This window comes from Barbus barbus (genome assembly GCF_936440315.1).
Source record: "Barbus barbus genome assembly, chromosome: 49".
Classification (NCBI taxonomy): Eukaryota; Metazoa; Chordata; class Actinopteri; order Cypriniformes; family Cyprinidae; genus Barbus; species Barbus barbus.
This window is the reverse complement of record NC_136727.1, coordinates 11,492,595-11,518,608: the sequence shown is the minus strand read 5'-3', so window position 1 is coordinate 11,518,608 and position 26,014 is coordinate 11,492,595. Positions and strand designations below refer to the sequence as shown.

The window sequence follows — 26,014 nt, the reverse complement described above, 5'->3', positions numbered from 1 at the left end:
GACTCAAGCTAAATGAATGCTTTCCCTGACGACAGCATAAGTTTGTCAGCTGCCGGTCGTTTTGTTTCTGGCGCATGTAAATGTCTGTGAAATGACAGAGGTCATTTATGGTTAGGATGGCCTTTGTCAATTATGTCCTCAGCACTTTTTAAATTGTTTGCAGCAGTGATGCAACCACATCTAAAATGTCATTTAAAAATGCTTTTGATTTAATAAGTAATCTTATATATTTACTTATTATTTAAACTCGGACAGAAATAAATGTTGTCTCAAGTAGTTATATGTTAATATCTGTTTTTAAAAAATATTATTTATATACCTGTATAGTATTATTTATTTTTATATTTTCAGTTTTCATGTTAATATTTAAATTTTATGCTCATGTCATTAGTTTTTGTAAATATTTCCATTTAGCTCTAACTTATTCTTAATTCAGGTTTAGTTTTAGGTGTTTTAGCATATATTCACACACACCATGGAAGTATATACTATGGAAGTCAATGGGGATCAAAATATGTGAATGTGTGTGAGTGAGTGAGTGTAAATATGTGTACCTGAATTGTACGCCATCCCATTAGAGGTGAGAAAAATGAGTTCCGTCGATACTAAATGTACAAGGGAGAAAAACATTGCTCTTAGGAAAACAAATGGACCATTACACCAGCATTTTATGACCAGGACAGTGACTAGTTAGAGAGGTGAATACATAAACCTTACACGAACGTCCAATGTGTTAGAAATACATCTCACTGATGGCTTTTACAGGTATGAGGTAGTTCTGAATGCATTCCCTTGCAAAACAGAATCTCCTTTATTACCAGTTTGGGTTTGTCAGGTAATTTGTTTGGAATGGTTATGTCTCACAATTATGCCTATTGGATTGTTTTTGTCCTTATGCTTGAGAAGTTCTGAGTTGTCATAATGTATTTCAAATAGACAAATGTATTTATTTTTTAACTTTTCTTTAACTGAAGTGTATGACAAAGCTACTGAACTCTGACCTTCAAAATAATTATATATTTTGCCTTTTCCCCTTTGCACAAAGACTTAGACCCAGTTATTATTTACGATGGATAAATTTATGGAATAATTTCTCAGAGGAAGGTTATTCGGTTCCTCAAGGTGAAAATGGATACGTTTAACACTTAATGAATCTGGCCTGGCCCTCTTCCTAGTATATCAGCATGTTATTAAGGCATTTTAAAATCCCATTATGGTGTTTCTCCTTGAACAAGTCATGCTTTTATGGGACTGGCCTGTCTTTAAAACTGACCTTTTTCAGTTTGCTCCCCCCCCCCCCACACACAATTGGACTGTAAAAGAAAATATGTTGAGGAGAAAGACAAAATGTTGGTCCTGTCCTCTGAAACATTTCCCTGGCTCTTGAGTTGGCGTCGACATGAAACGAAAGTTGCTGCAGCATTCAAAAAGGCTTAATTTCAGGTTACAGATGGCTGGGGAGCCTGCAAAGGGCACTTTGCAAATTGGGTAATCTTGTCTCAAATCTCCGTACAGCTCTTGGCCCTTTTTCATGCAAACTGGGCCTGCTGTGTTGCTATTAGCAGTTTGTTTTGGATCGATAGAAAGCTCCCATTGGATTACGATGCTGGGGAATGGATGTTATAGTGTAAATTAGGCCTTTAGGACAGGATCTGTCCTGTATTTCAACAATTAAAGAAAGTGTAACCATTACTTTAAAACTCTATATTATTCAGCATTTATGCTAACGAATCAAATGTGCATTATCACAAAATAAAACCTGAAAGAAAGGACATCAAATATTAATTAGTCACTTTATAAAGTTGCTTTACTGCTCCAATAGTCCACACTTATAGTATTCCTTTCTACATTACATCCCCCGGTAGGAATAAATGGGAGAATAGAAAAACCCTTTGAACATCCTTTGCTCCTGCAGCAAAATCCGTTTGAATCCTTGAACGATGGGCAAAGGAAAGGGAAAAACAAACAAACAATATATATTTTCTTTCTGTTTTGCTCAAGTTTGTAGAATAAGAACCAGTCAAACTTCAACCTTTACAGGGATAATGGGAAAAAAATTGTTGAGCGAAATACGGAGCACAATAACTGTGATGACAGAGGCATCTAATCCAACAAATGCTATTCTTATCAGGCTTTAGTAGATTACCGTGAGCCTTCTACACACAGAATCCCTCCTTGCCAGACACTCTCCACAGCCTAAGGGGCAGGGATCAATAGGGCTTCATTGATCTCTCTCTCTTGCGACTGCCTCCACTTTAATTGTTGTTGCATTTCACTTCCCCCTTGCCACCATCGCTAGAGACTGTAACCAAGCGAGCAATGCGAAACAAACACACAAAAAAGCTTGCTGATGAGATCAGAGATTTTTCTGAGATGGAGATGGACTTTAAGCTCAAGAAGCTCATTTTAAGATACCAGTATTGTTGTATTTGATTCCTGATTTGGAATGTGTCATTGAAGTGGCGAAAAGATTTGGAGATTTCAATCTTTACCAACCTATAAGTAGATGAGCACTGTACCTACAGTAGCTGCCCCGAGCATTAGCAATATGTTTCTGAGTGAACTGACTTACCTGAATATAATAAATCAGAGGTGCCTTTAGGGTTTTGTCTGGAGGTATGCTCAGAAACGTGGCCTCTTCCCCATATGCCCTGGGGCCTCATGTATAAACGTTGCTGTTTTCCAAGAACATATCTGGATTTATAAAAAATAAACTTGGCGTAAATATGTGCGCACCGTACGGATGCTCTTGACTGTGCGTACACACTCTTTTTTCCTGGAGTAATGAAGTAAAAATGATTTTAAACTGTTTTTATTTTGATATACACATTTACATTAAATATTCCACTTTCATCAATGGAGATAAACTGAAATTAGAAGTTAAATCAAAATTATATGAATTTAGACATATTTGTAGTTGATGCGCTTAATCACTTTTCCTGTGGCATGCAATGTTTTAATTACAGCGATGAGTGCTATAATAATTCATATATTTAAACTAAACTGCAGATCTCATGTTATGAGAATTTTTTTTTTTGCGAGAACAATGATCAATGATGAACACTTACTTCGATATTATGGCAGACACTACTGGATTCAGAGGTCGAACGGTCCATTGTCCAGTTTGAATAATAGCTACTGTACAACCGCAGCTGTATAGAGGTGTTGATGTTGTGTGAAGGCATCTCCACAGCATTATGAAAAATACCACTGCATTTGAAGGATACAACTTGGGGGGGATGGTGAGATTTGCCTGTTTCCTTTTTTAAAATACTTTGTCAGTGATGCGCGGGTCAGGCAATTGTATTTACACTGCAATGAATGGCTTACCTGTTTCCTCTAAAAATAGCTAAAAGATGTTCACCTTTTCAGCAAAACTACATACATTTGATTTGATTTGAGTTGTTTAAAACAAATGAAATACTATTTGGTCAGTGGAAAGAATGAGGTCAAGTATATTCTAAAATAGGCTATTTATCTGAGAACTAAACAGTTTTGTTTTTATGGATATTTTGATATATTCTAAAACATTCTGTATTATTTTGGCAATAAAAATTAATGTGGCACAAATGGCATTTAGTCTGTATCTCTTATTTCCTTAACGTCTTGTACCTTTGACGGTGTTAAACATGGTATCACGTGGATGGGAATATGCACGGAAATGATATTGCGATGAGGCTATGCATTGTAAAACTAGGCGTTGTAAGCTCCATATATGGTTATTTCTGGGAGATGCACGTACGCACAATCTTCCCCTGGCTGGGATTTATAAAGGGATTTTTGCGCAGGTTCTGGCATACGAATGCTTTTATAAATCTGAAAACTTTTGTGCGTACACAAAATCTAGCTTTTGTGCGTACGTACACTTTTAGGATCAAATCTACGGAGAGTTTTATACATGAGGCCCCTGGTGCTGATTGAATCCTTACATAAAATGGTAGTCAGTGCAAAAACAGGATATTTGCAAATACTTCTCTTTCAGATGGAGAAAACAAGAGCTGTGCCCTGAGTAGCTTTGCAGCACTTCAAAAATAGAAACAGGGTGCGAGTACGTGAAGGCATGATGGTACAAATCACCACTCTTGTATTTTCTATGTGCCCTGCAAACCGACATGTGGATCTTTGCATTTGATCCAAACTTAGATAGGATTTTTTTGTGACGGACATAGGCTCAGCTGTTTGAGGCTGTTGGCTTATTGTGGTGACAGTGGTTGCCTGTACCTGAACTAACCCTTTGTCTTGTCTGTACTTTTTTTCTTCTTCCAGATGACTCGCCCCATCCAGGTGAAGCCAGCTGACAGTGAGAGCCGTGGAGGTAGTTGTCTTGTTCTTTTTTTTTCTTGATTGTATCTTTTGTATGAAACTACATGAACTTGCTCGCCTTTCTCCCTGCTGAACAGATCAGCAAAACTGGCCACCTATGTTTGTTGTGTTTTGGATGCTGGTACCCAATATGAGATCCTGGTATACTGATGAATCCACTAGGCATTTAGATTCTTTCCGTCAATTAGTTCTTGAAGGATCATGTTGCTCAAAAACAGATCCACCTGCTAAACCACTATAACCCTGCATGGAAATTTTCAGCAGGACCTACCTTCCTATCTTCACAATTCTCTTTCTCTGACTCTCCATCTATCTGATGGATGCTCAGATTATTCATTTTAATTAAGGGTGCCGTGGTGCCAGTGAACGGAAGGGAAGTGGCTTCTGCTGCCTGTCTAACCTTGCTCCCCCTGCCAAACCCATTAACGGCACACTGTAAATTAAAAAGTAATTAGCTTAGATATTGAAACGGGAGCCCTGAGCCCCAGAACCCCAACTTGATGTCTGGTCAAATCAAGGGGCATATTGTAAACAAAAGGTGTAAATGCCATAGGGATAGATGTTGGGGGGAAGGTAGAGCGAGGTTGGCCGAGGATGCACAACTTGCCTAACAATCAATTATATTGCAGGACACTTGCCAAGACCCTTAATTCTGGGTCTCTAGCATGTGATCTGCCGTTTACTGTAAATAGATCTGCCTATTGGAATTTAAGGATTTAAAAAGGTGTAAAAGAGAGCAAAATGGGTATTTTTCTATCTCTGTTTTTTTATTCGATGGTCCTAACCGGGCATTGGCAACTGTTCTCCAGTGAAACTACTGTCCTGCATATTTTAGTTTCATCCCTAATCAAACACACCTAAACAAAGACTTCAGTATTTGAAAACTCAGTGTTTGATTAAAATTTTAACTAAAATCTGCAGTGGCCCTCCAAGAGTAGAGTTGCTCCTCCCTGATCTGAAAGGACAATGTTCCAAAGGTACTATAAAAATCAATGAATCTTTATATAATTTTCATTTCATTTCATTTATGCATTTAGCAGACACTTTTATCCAAAGCGACTTACATTGCATTCAAGTTACAGTTTTTACATTTTATCAGCTCTTGCTTTCCCTGGGAATTGAACCCATGACCTTGGCGTTGCTAGCGCCATGCTCTATTTGAGCTACAGGAAAGCTACACTTTACACTACAGCTTTACACTCTTTTTTTAAAAAATGCTCCCAATTTGACCACCTTGCAGACATAAGAATATTTTAGGGAATGAGAGAAACCATCATGCATGGGTCAACCAAATCTCAGAAAGTCTTCCCTGGCAATTTTTGGAAAATTGTGAATTTGGACATCCAGTGGTCCATCCCAACATCCAGTGGTCCATCCCAGCAGTAGACAAGCAGGCCTTTGTAGAGGAGATTGCTGCCTCATAAAACCTCATTGATTTTGCCATTGTAGAGGTGTGTGTTCGCATTGACTCTGACACTTTGCTGTCTTTGGACTTCCCTGTGAGTGGCCAGCCTTAGCGGTCCCTAGGCACCCATTGGGTTTCCTTGGGTCCCTTATTGCCTTCCTCTTGGTGACCATGTTGGAGATGGAGAGTGTGCTTAGGTCAGGCCCAATAGTTCCACATCATCCTAAATGAACAGCTCAGAGTAGCACCCCAGGAGCAATCCAACACTGTTGTGACTTTAATGGTTGCCGGGGATTTCTTTGCCAACCCTAGGCCAATCCTAGAGTATCCTGCTTTGACAGACTTGCTACTGCTTTAGGCAGTGCTTGCAAGCTGTATGCGCTAATGCTGCTTTTTCTTCATGGGCACATCCTCTAGTCCCTAGAGTAGTTGAGGATCCATGCGTTAGGACTTAATTACGTTACTTTCTCTAATTCCGAGGTGGCAACCAGGTGGACACTGGTTATTCTCTCGAGTTCAAGTAGGTTGACTGTTGGGACCCTCAGTGGCTCCAGTTCTAATTATGCTCGTAATCTCATTAAGTGGTTGAAAGGTCACCACACCTGTTCAAAGAAAAACAAAGGAAAAGACATTCTAAACCTCAAGGAACCTTCTCCACAAGGGCTTTCAGTCAGTGGTTATTAAGTCTATAGAGCTAATGTGATTAAATTGTTCTTCTAGATGCTTTTTTTAAATCATTTCAATCTGCATGCGGTCATGGATTAGAAGGAATCTCCTGGATGGGTCACCTGATTGACATGCTGCGTAGGTAAATTAATAGTGTGGGTTATCATTAAATGAACTGTGTGCTGCCTGATAAAAGGTGCATTTCTGAATTTATGAGGATGCCGTAAGTGCTTGTAACCGTTGCCAACCACATGCATTTGGCTGTGTGCTAATATTCTTTGGCTCGCTGTTTGGGTGTTTCTTGTACCAAGGCTGTTTTGTAGGGACTTCTGCCCAAGCAAGTGTGTCCACGCTGAGCAGAAAAGGAAGGGAATTTGAAAATAGAAATTAAAGTATGTTTGATTGACAACTTCCTCTGTACCATCTGAGCCTTTTTATATTAGTCCTCATCTCCAGATAACAGCATTTTTGCCTTATTGAACACTTTTCTATCCTTGCTCTGTTATGCAGCATGTGTCATTAAAAAGAGCTTTGGGGACAGATTATACACTCACATACACACACTCTCTCCCTCTCCCCTGGTATCTCCGATATGAAACAGATTGATTTTGCTTCACAGGCAGGCCTGATGACTGGCACAGGCTGGATATAAAGGTGGCTGCTATTGCTTTTTGAAGGGCTGTTCAATGCCTCTCATAGGTATTTGAGCTCTAACACAGGATAAATCAGCTTTAGTCACTTTGATCTTCTGCCCCCCCCCCCCCCCCCCCCCCCCCCAAAAGTCCCAACCCCTTGAGCAGACACCCCCAACACCAACCATCTAGTCTTTTTTTAGTGGAATCATCTCAATGACAGGTTTCCTGTCTTAATTTTCCCTCCTAGCCTAGAAATAACATAGAATTATTCCACATAGGCCAGTCAGTACAGTATATGGATTTTACAAACTTAGTCCTTGGAAGCTGTTGTTTGAAATGCGTTGGTGGTCCTCCTGTTCCCCTTTTGGTGTTGATATTCACGTGTAAAATGAGAGAATGTAGCTTATTTGAATTAATAACTAAACATTTTACTTGCTGAATTTTCTGTGCATGTTTAGAATCTTCCAAAAAATGGAACCCATCCTTACATTTGGAATTATGTTCAAATTTGAGTCAAATGAAAATTCTGCCACAATCTTGTGCTTCAACACATATTGAAAACCATGCACATGCTCAACCTCTCAACTAAAATGGAACAGGTCAATTTTCCCCTCATCGCCTTGACTAACTGCTAGGTTCCACTTGTGGTTAAGATTTAGCCGCACTTCACCATGCCTGCATTATCTCCAGTCTAAAGGATAGTGGGCACGATTGCATGAATTTGCTTGGATGTGACAGTCAGGGGTAGATGTGGAGTGTGTCAGTGAGTGGGGTGAGTGCTGCGGAATAATGAGCTCATTGGAAGGAACCCTCTTTCTACATGCACATGCATTCTAGCTTGCATGCTAAAAGAAGCTATTGGTGGAATAAGCTTGTAATAAGCAGAAAAGAACGAGTACGGCAGAAGTAATTGTAGCTTTTCCTCAGAAAGAGGAAAAAAGGGGTCCAGATTACTCTTTTCAATTACTCTTGGCTGGTCCAAATGTCTGAAAAATATATCCTAAACATCTTCACACATAAGCATAGGCTAAGTTGAATATTTAAAAACCCATACACCTAGCTTTGAGTTTTCTCTGAGTCATCTATACACATGGACTGAGAATAAAAGCTTTGCTAGAAATATCATTTCTAACAGAGTATCAACATTTGCAGTAGCATTACCAGCTACATTTGGCGTAGCAGAAATAAAGCCCAAGACACATCATGGCATCTGCTCTGTGAATATATCATTTCAAACCGAGTGTTAAGTTTGCGTTAGCTTTAGCAGCTACATTTGGGGGAGCAGAAATAAGGTACCTTGTATCTTAAGGTTTCCAAACCCTGTCGAAGCAATTTGACTTCAATTAACATTTCAAGGTTCCCAGACAGAGGACGCCAACTGAAGGAACATCTTTCAACCGCTGATTTTCTCGTCATTCTCAGCCTCAACATGCACGTAATCGCATGCGCAGCGGTCGGGAATTCATTTCAGCCCGTCTGTGCAAGCGGACCACCAAAGGTTAGTGTTGAACACAAGAAGTAAAGGTCAGAAATCATGTTTAGTTTTCCTCCAGCTGCGAGGTAATTCCAGCCAGCAGATTGTGTCCCCGCCGAGGCAAGGCAGAGGAGCCTGGCGCAGAAGGGCGAGCAGGCACAAGGTTATCCAGTCAGTACTGCCGCCACAGCCCCTTTGCTGTCACCCCTAATAAGAACTGCTCCCTTATCGCTGCTACAACCACCTTGAGAAACAAACTCTTCTTGCTTTTTCCTTAGCGAAAGGCATGGATAACGGTGACAGGGTTTCAGCCTGCCATTCTCATAATGGTTTATCTGCTTCTATCAAGCGGGAAGACTGAAGATAGGTTGATGAAACTTGTTTTCCTCTATCTCAGACTAAAGAGTTTGGAAAATACAAGTCAGATTGAATAGCTTAGATGTTGCTATTTGTGTTTTCTCTTTCTAAGACTCTTATCACACCTACCATTAACCCTACATAGAAACACTGGTATTGCTTCCAGGTTGTTTAAAACAACAGTTTACTATGGAAGCCCATTTCCACCACTGAATAAATTTTTTCTCTCACAATTCAGACTTTTTTTCTCTCAGAATTGCATGATATAAACTCACAGTTGCAAGTTATAAAGTCAGTATTGCGTGATGCAAACTTGCAATTGTGAGAAATAAACTCACAATTGTGAGTTACACAGTCCAATTCTGAGGGGGAAAGACTGATATATTCTTAGAATTGCAAGTTTATATCTCACAATTCTGACTTAATAACTCGCAGTCTTCTTTCCTTGAAGACTTTTTTCTTGAAAAGTTTTTCTTGCAACAAAATCAAATTGTAGAATTACGAGTTTGTGTCACGTAATTCTGATAATAAAAAGTCAGAATTGTGAGATAGCAATGACCTTTTTTATTTTTTATTCAGTGGCAGAAATGGGCTTCCATAGTTCGCATCCCTGTGAAAAAAACACGCACCACACACGCATCCCTGTGAAAAAAAAGGAAAAAAGAAAGATGATTCTGTCATGATTACTCACCATCATGTGCTCAAACCCATTTTCCTGTGTGGAACACAAAAGGAAATATTTAGAAGAATTTTTAAGCTGTACTTCTCCATAAATAGTTGTGCCAAGTTTGGCGTAAATGATTGGTTGACGAATGTGTCATTAATGATTGCGTAATGCCAAATTTGAAGTCGCACATTTTAAAATCAGGTGGATTCTGATTGGCAATGTTTTATTTTTCATCAGTTGGAGAAAAAAAAGATGTTTCTGGAAAGTAATTCCAATGAAATCCTTCCTCTGTTTTGTTATTGTTGTGGTGTGAATATCGCTATTTTAATAGAATTACAACAATTATTAAAACTTCATAGTCGTTGTTATTGTCATAATCATCGTCCTTGGTATGAACAGCTCTTTACTTTGTATTCAAGTTATTCATTTTATCAAGTCCAAGGAAATGGGTATCAAGCCCATGGCCTTGATGTTGCTAGCACCATCCTCTACTGTTTGATTATTTTTTTTTTCCCTTAGTTTTGGTGTTTGACAGTACCAGACCCCATTGACTTTCATTATGTGGAAAAGTGCAACATACAAATATGACTAAACATCTCTTTTTGTGATCTTCGAAATGAATTCTACAGGTTGGGAAAGAGATGAGGGTGAGTAAATGCTTATTTCTTTATTACAGACACATTTTACTGCATCTGTTGCATATGATTACTGGAGAACATTGTTCTTACATGTATACTCCGTTTTATTGGGCGGCTGTTGCTAAGTGGGCCAATGTGGTGGCTGATTGCATGGGCTCTGAAGCGAGCTCTTGAGGTGTTCTGATTGGTCAAACAAGTCAAAAAGAGCAGACCCAAATCACTGCAATCACCAGGCTGCTGCCTCTCTCAGCACTAATGACAGTCCTTCATATGCAGCCATCTCATTAAAGCTATCATGTTCTCCAGTGCCACACACACTCATGCACACACACACACACACACAATACCTCCGTCATATTCAGGACACATGAGGACATATTTCATCTCACATGAGCAAGCATGCAACAAAAAGCTGTCAGTCTCACCTTCTTACACATGAAGGACAAGATACATTTGTGGATCCACTTTACACACACACATGCATGTTTACTTGGCTTCTATATGTGGACATACTTTTGTTTTTATATAAAGCTAATAATATACTGACAGAAAACTTTAGCTTTTTTTATAAAAAAAATAATGAATTAACAATAATAAATTGCAAACATTAAAATCAATAAATTGTAGGCCTATTTGTTCATTATAACTGTATCATTATTTATCATTATTTTATTTATATTAGTTATAAATGTATCATTTAATATATATAAATGTGATTTGATTATTATTTATCAGTTATATGTATATAATTATTCTAAAGCTGTCAAATTCAATAATCGTGATTAATCGCATCCAAAATAAAAGTTTGTGTTTACACGATATTTGTGTGTGTCCATGTCTATGATTTGCATTATATAATATAAATATATATTTAATCTATTTCTTAAATATATACGTGTGTGTGTGTGTGTGTGTGTGTGTGTGTGTATGTATATATATATATATATACATACACAGTACACACACATACAGTATATTATGTATACACAAACTTTTAATCTAATCATATAATTAATACATTTATTTAAAAATGGTACATTGTAAAAATGAAAAATAATACATTTTATTCATTGTAATTTCATAATTGATTAATTATTATTAATTATAATTAAAATAAAATTACATTAAATATAATTTTAAATGATTTACAGCTTTATTATTAATCAGTGTTTTTCCAAGCTAGGATGTCCCCAGAGGGAGGTAATGTCACATTTAGGTTACATCTAATATTTTCTATGCCCTAACCATATGCATAACCCTCACAGAAACCTGTATGCGTTTTTATTTTCATTAAGGTATATTTATAATGTTTATTAAACCATTTTTCTCATGGGTACAATTGGCTTTGCCCCATGTAAATTTTATGATCCTTGTGGTTGCATTTGATCCCCACAATGTAGGTAAAACCTGACCTAGACACACTCACAAAATTGAGAAACGTTCTTTGTATAACAATATAACAGACACAAGTTCGCACAGGTCAGGGTAGTGCGTTGGACTATCTGAAAAGCCCAGATGGGGCGGGCCAGAGCCGGGCGCTGTGCGGGAAGAGCAGCTCCTTTAGCAGATGGGAGGAGATTACGACAGACTACATCCAGAACTGCTTTGAGACCCATCTCATCCTAACACACTGCCTGCGAGTCTTACATCACACACGCAGACACACTTTTTGGCAGGCCTGAAAATACCTCAAGGTTTTTCCGTGGCAAGTGAGCAAACTCAGCCTGATGAATATTACATGTAAAATCCAAGGATGGATTACAGCACAAGCATCCTTAGACATAATACGAGTCGGAATTCAGATTTAGTGTTGCTTTTATAAACCCCAGTTTTTTGTTTTGTTTAGTTTTTTTTATGTATTTGCCTTAGTATCGTTTGTACATGATTTTCAGTCTTTTTTTCACACCTTGAGATGATGTCACACTTTATACAAACTAGGCAATATATTGAATAATTATACACAATATTTTCACAATTATTAAGATGGCCATTAGGTTTCCTAAAAAACATTTTATTAGATTAATTTTGTGATCTCTCCATTTCATGACTTATATGAAAGATTAAATTAATAATCTCTGAATTAAAGTTCAATATTATAAATGGCATCAGAGTTATTTCAATTCATTTCATTCGAAAAATAAAAATTTACACTCAATTAGCAATTAGATTCTATTTACACTGTTAAAATAGCAAGATTTTCTGCAAATAGTGGCAATTATCTGCACCTCAGTATTGTAGTACATTATAAAACAGTACGCAATGATAACATATTGAGTGTAAATTCTCATTTTAATTCAAATTATTAAATGGATGCCACCTTATTGGGACAATAAAGCCCTCCCTACACCTACCCTAACAGTACCCGATACTTTATTTTCAACTTTTTGATTATTTCTGTCATTTTTATTGAAAATAAATGCCTTTCCGTTGCGATATATTACAGAGTGTTAACTTTTAGTTTTAGTTACTTTTTCTTATTTGTAAGTCGCTTTGAATAAAAGCGTCTGCTAAATGACTAAAAGTAAAGTAAAAGTAAAAGATATGAGATTTGAAACGGGAGAAAAAAAGTTTGGCAAAAGGCGGGTTCGAACTCGAGTCGATCGCGTCAAAAAGCACACGCCGTAACATTTACGCCATTGATACTGATGTTGAACAAGCGTCTTTTTTCACTCTTGACCATCCCAATCACATATTGGTGGGCGGAGTTAGTGTAAATAGCCTCTGCCAACAAGGCGGGCTATTTGCACTTAGTGTAAATAGACACTCCGAATTAAAAATGTTGATTCAGTGAATCGATTCATTACTGTGATCTGTGATTGAAAGATTAGGTTGCGTTATTATCTCACATTTCCATTCATCCATCTGCATTTAACTTTAAGTTATAATTGCCTTTTATTGGATTTTATTATTTTTTATTATTTTCATAGATTGCGTAGATACACATAACTATGTGTTGATTTATATATATTATTGATTATTATTGCTGTTTTTATTAATATGACTATTCATATCTTATTACTTATTTATTTATTACAAGATTTTTACTCTATTTATTACAGTACATTTTTAATCTAATTTGCTACAGTTGGATATCTGGCTAAAATTATAGTTATTTTGAATAAATATTGCAATGCATATCAAATACCATGTAAAACCTTAAACATGGTATTTGGTAAAAACCTAAAAACAACATTAAACACAGAGAGATCTTTTTCAGCCCTGCACACTATGATCTGAATGCACAAGTTCATCATGGTATAAACACGAACTACGAACTAATCACATGCGGCGCATACTAGAAACATCAAGTGTGTATAATATTTACATTCTCAATGTTTTCTTTGTAAAAGCCCAATCGTTTTGATCTAGCAAATACATGCATTTTTATCCGTATTTCTTTTATTCTATAATTTAACACTTTACCATTTTTTTTTCTTTAGCTAGAAAAAAGCCTCTGAAATGAAAACTCTAAATGAAGTTAAGCTGATAGAAAAGAAATATGCGGCAGTTCAGACAAAGTCAAATGACAGCATATGCGGTCTGCTTCTTAAGAGAGATACTTAAAAACTGTGTGAAAATGAGACTAATGGATATCTGGAGAACACTGCTGGATGAAAAGATGAGCATTTTTTCCTCCTCATGTGCGTCCGTACGGTGTATATAAATATATATAAATATGTCATTTGTTAGTAACAATTCAACAATTCTGTTAATGTATTCACCTCCCCAAACCCTAAACATTTATGCAAAAACAGTAACTATTGTTATACAGTGTGACAAAAATTACACTATATTGATGTGCGCTTGCCCAGTAGCCACAGCTGTATCCCTTCTAGCCCTAAACACAAATCAGACAGGAGAGTAGATCAACTTCAGTGGACTGTGTTCTGTAGTGGAAATAATATACACTCTGTTCATTTGTGTTCATTTCATGCTTTAAGTTCATATGAAAAGACGATCGGTTCACGTGTGCCGCTTGAACTGAGGCGATGTATTTTTCACTGCTTGAGAACATGAGTGTAGTGTGAGAGCGGCATTGTTTGTCGGAGACGGTCAATTGACCCTTCGCAAAAACTTAGTTAATGTCGTTATGTCCGACAAACAATGCTGCTCTCATACTACACATCATGTTCTCTCGTAGTAAAAAATACATCGCGGAGCAAAGAGGAAACTGACAACACGCCGGCAGACAATTAATTGCAGGTTACTTCTAGTATGAAACAAGGTCTCAGCTTTCAAATTTGGTCTTTTTTTAAAGAAATTCAAACAACAAATACCGTTTTGTGGCTCTTTAATTTGTCGTGACAGATGGCTGTTTTGCCTCAGTTCAAGCGGCGACACGTGAATCGATCGTCTTTTCATATTTACTTAAAGCATGAAATAAACATGAATTAACATCAGAAAGTAATTTATTTCAACCGCGGAAAGACGTCAATACACACTTTTTTTTTTAAAGTCCACTGAAGTTAATCTATTCTCCTGTCTAATTTGTTTGTCAGACAAGATGGCAGATTCGTCATTATGAATGGTCAGATCGCTTGTCAATCAAGCTATTTGCGAACGGTCAATTACGAAATTCTGGGTGCAAGTCGGCGCAATTCTTCTTCCTACTAAAGGGCGAAAATGTCTTGATGGGGCTTGCCCTCTCAATCCCCCCCCCCCTCCTTTTTGCTCCATTTGTCAGCCAGACCAGACGCGTATCATTTACAGGTACATTATTTATGATGCTCACCACACCTCCAAAAATACCCCAGCAGCAGACAGACACCAGACCTTGGCAGATACACATGGGTACTGCGGGGACTCCAGGAGCAATGCACCATTAAAGAGAGCCCATGCTGCTTCAGAGGGCATATCAAAAAGCATTTAAACGATGGCTGCTCGCTAGAACCGAGAACTGTGTATATATGTGTGTATGTCTGTGTGTGTGTGTGTGTGTGTGTGTGTGTGTGTGTCATGTCCGGCATGGGCTGCTGATTACCTCGCCAGGCAAGGCAAATGAGAGTGCAGGTAATGGAGAAAGAAGTGCTCACTAGTTGGTTGTAAAAGCCTCGCAGTTAGAAGATCTGTAACCTTTGCTGTGAAGCGTGAACAAAATGTCCAGCACATTAGCATCGATAACTGTACTCTCGTGTTATGTACCTGTGGATTTTCTAATACTGGCGTGCTGAGAAGAGAGTTTGTCACAATTACCTGGCCTCAACAGTGAGAATTTTTATGGGTGACATGCTTGGGCCAGTAATTCAGATTTATTAGTTGTTTTAAAAGTATTTTCAGTGGAATCAAATTTAAAAAAGTATTTTATTTTAAGCAACATATTTCAATTATTTTTTTATTATACTTATACTTTATTATATTATACTTTTTATTATACTTATACTTACTACTTTGTGTAAAGTTCTGTGGTTCTATTTTATTGTAGTATGGCATTGAAAGGCATACGTTTAGCAACAGATTTTTAGTATTTTAATTAGTTTATTTACATCAAGAGTCATTTGTCCATCCATCCATCCATATATTTATCCATCTATTATGCCAGTGTTTTTAAATCAAACCCATAATAATAATAATAATAACAATAACATTTTATAATGTATTTTAATATTTGTATTTTTGCATTATTAATAAATTCTATATATTTATCAACATAATTCTTCACATTTATATTTTTATCAATTACATTTTATATTATTATTATTATTTTATAGTTATATTTTAGTATTTTTATTTGTTACACTATTTATTTATAAATTCTATGTATTCATTTATAATTAATTTTTTTTTGGGATATTTCATTAATAGTTACAATATTTTATTGGGATTTTAAATAATTGATTCACTAACAGTGCCTATACAGTTATTTATTTATTAATTGATTTATTTATACAACAAATAAATAAATAATAATAATAATAATAATTTATGATGTATTTTAGTATGTTTTGCATTAATAATAAATTCTATATATTTTTAATATAGTTCTTCAAATTCACATTTTTCTTTATCAGTTTATTTATAAATTAAATTTATAACAAAACAATTATTTTATAATCACATTTAATATATTTTTAATTGTTTTGCTATTTATTTAGTTCTAGGCATTTATTAATAATTACATTCATATTTTTATATATATGTATATGTTTATATATGTGTCTTTACTCAACAATAGTTCGGTGCCTTGCTCAAGGGTCTCACCTCAGTCGTGGTATTGAGGGTGGAGAGAGTGTTGGTTATTCACTCCCCCCACCTACAATCCCTGCCGGACCTGCGACTCGAACCCATGACCTTCAGGTTACAAGTCCAGCTCTCTATCCATTAGGCCACGACTGCCCCATAAAGTTGACTTTGTGATTTGAAACACCTTCTAATCCAAACTAATGTTTTTAATCCGACAACAAAGTCTTAAAATCTTGTGCAAATGAAGAAACATCTTGTTCCAGAACAAAGCTTGTTCTTCTTGCCCCCTTGTAATAAACATGATGGGACGGGTAAGAACATGGCTTCAAATGCTTGCCGTTACCTTTGGCAACAGGAACTCTGACCTGACACCTGAACCAATCTGTCTCCAGAACATGAACTTCAAAGAGCACTTTGATGGCAGGGGAGGCTTATTGGATAGATCAGAGTATGAGTGGCTTTTCACTTCAGATTAGCTTCCCTGACTCGAGCTCATGACTAATAACAGAGATGCACTATCGTAAAAAGGATCCAGGGATCTCTTTCTTGTAAAGAATGTAGCGTACGTGATCGGTTGAAGAATCAGCGCTAATCAGCGTCTGAGATAAGAAGTGCCGTCTATTATATTTTCTCAAGTAATGTAAAGTTTAGGAGATGCTGTGATTGCATGTATGCATTACAAATGGGACGGGAATTGAATGAATCTTTCTGATTCGATTTAACATCTCTGGAGTGTTAATGATTCTTTTAGTAGTTTTATGGAAGTTTAATGTTTTGATTTGTCAGAAGAATCACTTGTGGTTCAAGTGAGTGAGTCAGATTCAGTATCCACTGTCTGATGCAGTGAGTTGTAGACTGATTCGATCTCAGTCTAAATAGCATCGCATATATCTCACAATTCAGAATTTTTTTTATTGCAATTCTGAGTTTATATCCAGCCCGGTCTCGTAGGTATTAATACGCAACATTTAAAAGCACAAAACATACATTGTTATACATTTTATTGATGCTAAAACAATTTAGACGTATTTCAACATTTAAAAACGTACAAATAGCTATGTATTTTTAACAAAAAAAACGTTAACTATTTACGTATCTTTTATATCTTTAAGATATTCGTATCAATGCATTTTTATCATTTTATCAATAAGCAATTAAAATTTTTAGACCCCTTGACCTACCCCCTACGGAGCCCCTTAGAGCTCATGGTGGTGGAAAGATTTCGGGGTGGGTGAAAAAAATTCGGGGTGGGAGGAAAAAATATTTTTCAAATCTTTTGCGTTCTCTCGCAAAACTTTTGCGTTCTCTCGCAAAGATGTTTGCGTTCTCGCACAAAACGTTTGCGTTCCCTCGCAAAACTTTGCGTTCTCTCGCAAAAATGTTTGCGTTCTCGCACAAAACGTTTGCGTTCCCTCGCAAAACTTTGCGTTCTCTCGCAAAACTTTTGCGTTCTCTCGCAAAGATGTTTGCGTTCTCGCACAAAACGTTTGCGTTCCCTCGCAAAACTTTGCGTTCTCTCGCAAAAATGTTTGCGTTCCCTCGCAAAACTTGAGAACGCAAAGTTTTGCGAGAGAACGCAAGTATCTTTGCATCTAGATATTTTTTTTTTTGTACATTCAAATCACTGTCAATAAGACAGCAAATGTGCATTTACAAGATAAATATGGCCAATATTGATTTCATGCTGAACATTTATTTGCTGTTTAAGTATTTAAAATGAAACCAATTCTGAATTCCCAGCCCTAGTGTCAAGTATATAGTTTCAAACACCATATTGTTGCATAATTAAGAGGGTTACGGATTAAATAAATATCCATGTCTGTTTTTCCCAACAGATGACATAACATTATTCTGTAATAAATCGGTTTGAAAGTGGTTTGAAACAATCAATCATGTTTTTCTCCTGTGCATTTAAGAGAAACAGAATTGCATTTGCATCATGTCTATCATCCACATGGATAAAGCAGTTCAGCAGTACTTTGTTTTGTTTTCACCTGGGATTTTGAAGAAGAAAAAAAAAGCCGAAAAATGTCTTTAAAAAAAAACTTGGACTCCATTATGGACATCTGTCTCCTATTAATGTTGCGAGGGAATAAGGGAGAAGCAAAATATGCTTAAAGGAGAATTAATTTAGGGGAATGCAGGGACTGATTCAGAATGTTAACACAAAACCTTGAAGTCCCTGCTAGAGCGGGAATGGGCAAGGCCAATGAGAGGCTTTTTAATCCACGCCACACTCCTGCTGTAACTCACAGCTACTGACAACAAGCATCAAACTGCGATATATCAAATCAAGCTCCGGAGGACTAAAAAGTCCTGGCCACTCTAAAACTAAGGCAATGCTGAAAGCTTAAAAGTGAGACTGTTCCTCTCTCAGGCTGAGTGGAAACTCGTCGCTGTGAAACGCCTGTGTCATGCCAGTTGCCACCCTAAAATTTGATAGCAGTTCCCTTTGGCTGCTGTCAGGTCACTGCTTTTCTAGAGGTATTTTTGGTACAATCACCAGTTTTGATTTTGCACGGATCTCCACCATTGGGTTTAGCTGTGTGCACACACTTATTTGTGCATAAACACCTCTGTATGAATGTTTTCATGCAGAAATAATGAATTATTAAGAATTTTGCATCTGAAATTAAGATACAATTTAGGAACAAAAATATAGTTTTTTTTTTTTTAGTTTTTATTTATTTATTTTGGAGTAATTTTTTTGTTTATATGTTCATTTAGAGTTTCTAATAAATTATTGTTATACAAAATATATATAATAAAATATCATAAATTTAAGAATTATAGTTTAATATTTTAACATTTATTATTTTAGTATTTTTCTATATATTTAGAATTTTATATGCTATGTATATGCATAATGCTTACTAAAAAAAGTCATAATTATATAAAAAATATATATTTATTTTATTTATAAATTCTATTTATTTATATATGAATAATTATAATTCTTTATTCTTATATTCTGCAATCATATTAAAGTTTTATAATTATAATAATTATATGAATTATAGTAACTATTAAATGATTACAAAATGTTATTAAAATATATTATAAATATACAATTTTATGATTTATTATTTATGCTTTATTTTGATTATTTATATTATTCTTTCTACATCATAGACATGATAGATAGATAGATAGATAGATAGATAGATAGATAGATAGATAGATAGATAGATAGATAGATAGATAGATAGATAGATAGATAGATAGATAGATAGATAGATAGATAGATAGCAGCACTAGCAAAAAAAGATTGACAGAAAAGTCAGGTGTGCAACGGCTTCTCCATAGTGTGAAGTGACACATTTACAAATGCGTTTTTGTCTCAATATGCCGACAATAACCTGTTTTGCATAAACTAAAATCAAACCCTGTAACCTCATTAAATGATAAATGTTCTTACAGATTCCTTGATTTGCCTCGCTCTCTGATATCGTAAAGGATCATTTGAGATGTTTCACCACAGAACTGTGGCACGTTCGCTCTGTAGGGGGATGTGGCTCGCTGTTCGGCCCCTATCTGGATGACATTAATGAAACGTGAAAGGGAGGTAATCACAGATCACAATATTTTGCACTTGCTGCGGATACATCCTCCACACAGGACGTTCCTCAGTGTTCGCGTCTACATTCATCTCACTTTCACACTTGTTTTTCTCCATTACAGCTAAAGCTAAAGAAGACATGTAGCTACAGGGTGAAAATAAGATCCACCTTCCTTTAATAAACTCTAAGCCACTATGTGACCTTGTTGAAGCCATATGCAGTGACTCCAAACTCATCTAACGTTCGTAAACTGATGTATTTTCAATATTTTGATATTTAAACGCAATACTGAATGAAAAAAAATGTAGGACGGAAGTTGATTTTATCTTTATGGATTATGAAAATTGGTAATTACATATCAGGATGGAAAAATAAGAGAGATTTGTGATGTGATACGAAATGGAAGTTGATTTAATATTTTATCCAAATTACATTTTGATAAAAGATTAAATATGGACTTTAAAAAAATTATGTATATGTTTGTGTTAAGTTTTTATCAGAACAATCTTTGAAGGACCTGCTTTGTAAGATGAACCCAGGAAAAAAAAAAACTTTCAGATTTTATCGCAAGAACATTTAAAGAATCTTTTGTAGAGTTTAATATTTATATTTAATATAAATTGTAATAACTACTATTAGAAATATGATTACAAAATAATTAAATGCATTGTAATATATATTATACATTATATATTATAGATAAATATAAAAGTTATATATATATATATATATATATATATATATATATATATATATATATATATATATACTTTTTATGATTTTTGCTGTTTTATTATTTGTTTTAAGTGTCTATTGATGTTCAATAATAATTGTAATTCCTTATATATCAGAAATTATATGTATGTACATATATGTAACATAATTATTTTTACCACGAATACATTTAAAGAGTGTATATGTAATATAAATTATATTATAAAAAATATATGATTACAAAATAATCAATTATATAAATATTTTATACATTTTATTTTACAAATACATTTGAATAAATAAACAAATATTATATATATTATATATTTGAATTAGAATTCTATTTCTACGATTATTTGATTATAATTTGATTATTTTTTATAATTTGTATTAAATGTTAGTATTTATTTAATAAATATATATTTATTTAACAAGAAACCTTACTGCATTAGTCTAAGTGAGACTTGTCATAGCACTTGCTTATTATTGCTCTTTTGTTTATTCTGATTGCTTCCATTGTCCTCATTTGTAAGTCACTTTGGATAAAAGCGTCTGCTAAATGACTAAATGTAAATATATATATATATATATACAGTATCTCACAGAAGTGAGTATACCCCTCACATTTTTGTAAATATTTTATTATATCTTTTCATGTGACAACGCTGAAGAAATTACACGTTATACAAGCTGTACACTCACTACTTTACATTGTAGCAAAGTGTTGTCACATGAAAAGATATAATAAAATATTTACTAAAATGTGAGGGGTGTACTCACTTCTGTGAGATACTGTATATATATAGGGGAAGTCGTGGCCTAATGGTTAGAGAGTCGGACTCGTAATCCAAAGGTGGAGGTGGGGGGAGTGAATGTCCAGCGCTCTCTCCACCCTCAATACCACGACTGAGGTGCCCTTGAGCAAGGCACCGAACCCCCAACTGCTCCCCGGGCGCTGCAGCATAAATGGCTGCCCACTGCTCCGGGTGTGTGTTCACGGTGTGTGTTCACTGCTGTGTGTGTGCACGTTGGATGGGTTAAATGCAGAGCACGAATTCCGAGTATGGGTCACCAATTTTTCTTAACTTGTATATGCCACATAAATAACTTGTAAAGCTGATTTGGCAAACAATTTAAATACAAGAACAACTTAATTTGCACACTGCACTAGCATGTATGCTAGCTAGCCAGGTGTCCGCCTGGGGTTTTGTCCACCTATCAGAAGTGTGTTTGGAAACGGGAGATGTTGGCATGTGCTGGAGGAAACCAGCTGGATTAGGTGTGTCAGACATGCCACAAAACAGCTTTTTGGCACAAACCTGTGCCAACCTGAGATTGGCACGGGCGCAGATACACTTACAAGTCACGTGTTAAAATGGCGGATACACAGATGAAGAGCCTCTAAGACCATCTGCAAGGTTTAAACGTCAAACGGGGTCATAAGCAAAGCTCAGAGTATGTATTTTAGCCTGTTTTATGATTCGAAAGTGCGCAGGAAAACACTTGCGATGATAAATGCATCCGAAAACAAACTCTTATTTTGTAAGGCGTGCTTATTTGTTTCAATTTATCAGGCTGGCATTAATTATGATTTCCTCGTATTTTCTGTTCCCTGGTGATTTCTTTAAGCAAATAAAAAAGTCATCAGGCAAAGCATGAAACTATTGCAGCCTTGCTCAGCCTAGTCTCACCTTGCTGGTGAAATCTAAAGTGCATCTCTAACTGGTGTGAAAGCACTGCCAGTCTGCTACAAATTAGCACATTTAAAGCGCTGTCGCCATTGGCCCAAACATTTCCGTAGGCACTCTGCTTATCAGAAGCCTGTACGTGACTTGCATGAATCGTTAGTTCAACAAAAGAAGTTCAGTAGGGCGACTGTACTTATGCAGCTGCACTGCGAAGGTAAAATAAGAGCTTTATGTAAAAAATACCAACATCAGTTTTAGTCTAGATCACATATCCTCAAATAAAATTAATCCTTTTGTGCAGTATCATTACTTTGAATTCATTTGTATGTTAGCATTTCCCTGTTGAAAAAAACAACAACAAAACAAATAAAAAAAAAACATCTTAAAATAGCTTAAGATGATGTCTAGCTGGTTTTAAAGGGTTTTTGATGAATGATCAGGCTGGGAGACCAGTTTAAACCAGCTAAGAAAAGCAAACAAGGATGGATAGGTTTTTTTTTTTTTCATGAAGATAGGTAAGGAATACTTTTGGAATTAGTTTTTTAAGAAAAGTAGCATCAGGAGGTGCTTTGTTTTTCTGTGTATACTTTATACAGTATGTGGTTTTATAGGTGGGACCTGAATTTAATTTAGCTCTTTTTTATTTATTTGGCAGTATTTAATTCTAGACTATTTAATTGTGCTAGATTTTTTTTCTTCTTTGTAGTATTCCTCATAATATTCTTTATTAATTATATTTAGTGTTTTGCAGTATTACAGCAACCCGAAGTCGATTACAGCCTGCGATTTTCATTAATGATGCGATACGGCCGTGTCACAACAAAGTTAAGAAAATATTTTATGCAAATGAGGACCAAGTCAACTACCAATGAAAGCGAAGTAAATGAAGCATATATACACTCACCTAAAGGATTATTAGGAACACCTGTTCAATTTCTCATTAAAGCAATTATCTAATTTCTAATTTAATTTCCTACATTTCACTGCTGGTTATACCCTGTATAATTGTGTATGTGACAAATAAAACTCTTGAATCTTGAATCTAATCAACCAATCACATGGCAGTTGCTTCACATTTATTCATTTAGCTGACGCTTTTATCCAAAGCGACTTACAATTGCTATATATGTCAGAGGTCGCACGCCTCTGGAGCAACTAGGGGTTAAGTGTCTTGCTCAGGGACACATTGGTGTCTCACAGTGGATTCGAACCCGGGTCTCTCACACCAAAGGCATGTGTCTTATCCACTGCGCCATCACCACCCCATCAATGCATTTAGGGGTGTGGTCCTGGTCAAGACAATCTCCTGAACTCCAAACTGAATGTCAGAATGGGAAAGAAAGGTGATTTAAGCAATTTTGAGCGTGGCATGGTTGTTGGTGCCAGACGGGCCGGTCTGAGTATTTCACAATCTGCTCAGTTACTGGGATTTTCACGCACAACCATTTCTAGGGTTTACAAAGAATGGTGTGAAAAGGGAAAAACATCCAGTATGCGGCAGTCCTGTGGGCGAAAATGCCTTGTTGATGCTAGAGGTCAGAGGAGAATGGGCCGACTGATTCAAGCTGATAGAAGAGCAACTTTGACTGAAATAACCACTCGTTACAACCGAGGTATGCAGCAAAGCATTTGTGAAGCCACAACACGCACAACCTTGAGGCGGATGGGCTACAACAGCAGAAGACCCCACCGGGTACCACTCATCTCCACTACAAATAGGAAAAAGAGGCTACAATTTGCACGAGCTCACCAAAATTGGACGGTTGAAGACTGGAAAAATGTTGCCTGGTCTGATGAGTCTCGATTTCTGTTGAGACATTAAGATGGTAGAGTCAGAATTTGGCGTAAACAGAATGAGAACATGGATCCATCATGCCTTGTTACCACTGTGCAGGCTGGTGGTGGTGGTGTAATGGTGTGGGGGATGTTTTCTTGGCACACTTTAGGCCCCTTAGTTCCAATTGGGCATCGTTTAAATGCCACGGCCTACCTGAGCATTGTTTCTGACCATGTCCATCCCTTTATGACCACCATGTACCCATCCTCTGATGGCTACTTCCAGCAGGATAATGCACCATGTCACAAAGCTCGAATCATTTCAAATTGGTTTCTTGAACATGACAATGAGTTCACTGTACTAAAATGGCCCCCACAGTCACCAGATCTCAACCCAATAGAGCATCTTTGGGATGTGGTGGAACGGGAGCTTCGTGCCCTGGATGTGCATCCCACAAATCTCCATCAACTGCAAGATGCTGTCCTATCAATATGGGCCAACATTTCTAAAGAATGCTTTCAGCACCTTGTTGAATCAATGCCACGTAGAATTAAGGCAGTTCTGAAGGCGAAAGGGGGTCAAACACAGTATTAGTATGGTGTTCCTAATAATCCTTTAGGTGAGTGTATATATATATATATATATATGTATATACTTGACTGTCATGAGAAAACCTTAGATGGTATTTTCTTTTCATGTTGCCTCAGTATAATGCATATTAAAGTAGTGTTTATAAGCACAGTGCTGCTTTGTTTACATCGGTAACCAAGGAAATGTTTTATTGCCATTGATCCATAGGTGCCACCTGCTGTCAGAGAGTGAATTTTCATTCACCCCATTTGCTGTTTTTGTTTCGTTCAGATAAGTTTTATGTAGTATAAAGTCAGACCATTCTGTTATTGCTTCATATTTTAAAATTATGCAATCAATTACTATTACTGCTCATGCTGCATATATGCAGCATCTTTGGTTAAAATGGAGTGGCTACCTCAAATTTTTAATGGAAAGAGCACAGACTAAAGGCCTGTTCACAACGAAAAACCTATAGTTCTAAAAATCATTCTCAAATCCACACCATACTATAACGATAAAGGCACAGAGAAACGATATCATTGGAATCACTTTCAGAACATTTTTTTCCTGTTTATGAATGATAAAAACTTTGACACCCAATCAGATTCAATCCTGCTATAACGAGCTCAAGAGTTTAAAATGGCAGATGCGCGTGTGCTTAGAATAAACAGACGATATCGTCCGCTGGTGTGGAAGATAATATAGTTATCTTTATACAGTAGCTGTCTAAATAGTTATTTTTCTTGGTGCGAACAGACCTTAAAGGGATAGTTCACCCAAAAATGAAAATTCTGGTATTAATTACTCACCCTCATGTTGTTCCAAACCCATAAGACCTTCGATCATCTTCGGAACACAAATTAAGATATTTTTGATGGAATCTGAGGCCCCGTTTACACTAGTGCATTTTCGTTTTAAAATGCATAACTTTTGCTGCGGTTATGCCTATCCTTTACACTACTCTGGTGTTTTCGATCCTCAAAAATGGAGACTTTTGAAAATGCTGCAAACGTTTTAGTTTGAAAACTCCAGGGTTGCGTTTCAGTGTAAACGGACCAAAACGGAGACTTTTGAAAACGATGCCCGCATTCTCTCTGCGTTTCCTTGATAACCATGTAAACAATAACATAATGCTCACTGTTGTACCCATTGATATGTATGGGTAGATTCCCCATTCAACCGCTCCAAGCACACAGACGCGTCCGCCATCTAAATAAAATGGATCTATATACATATCTATGGTTGTACCTGCATGAATGGTCATGTTACATGCGTTTTCGGTTGTGTAGTGTAGACGGAGATCGTTTCTGAAACGCAGTCAAAATGGCAGTGTAGACGAGGATTGTTTTCATTCTTT

The 26,014-nt window shown here is 36.3% G+C and overlaps 1 protein-coding gene across 1 annotated transcript in view; it reads left to right on the top strand.

Moving 5' to 3' along the window:
* LOC306867237 (CUGBP Elav-like family member 5) overlaps positions 1 to 26,014 on the top strand; it is a gene marked incomplete at its 5' end in the record, with an annotated part of 235,844 nt that overhangs the window by 128,958 nt on the left and 80,872 nt on the right. The window contains one exon of the mRNA XM_079412837.1: positions 4,267 to 4,315. Within this exon, the coding sequence (XP_079268963.1) occupies positions 4,267 to 4,315 (49 nt within the window). The remainder of the gene's footprint in view (positions 1 to 4,266; positions 4,316 to 26,014) is intronic.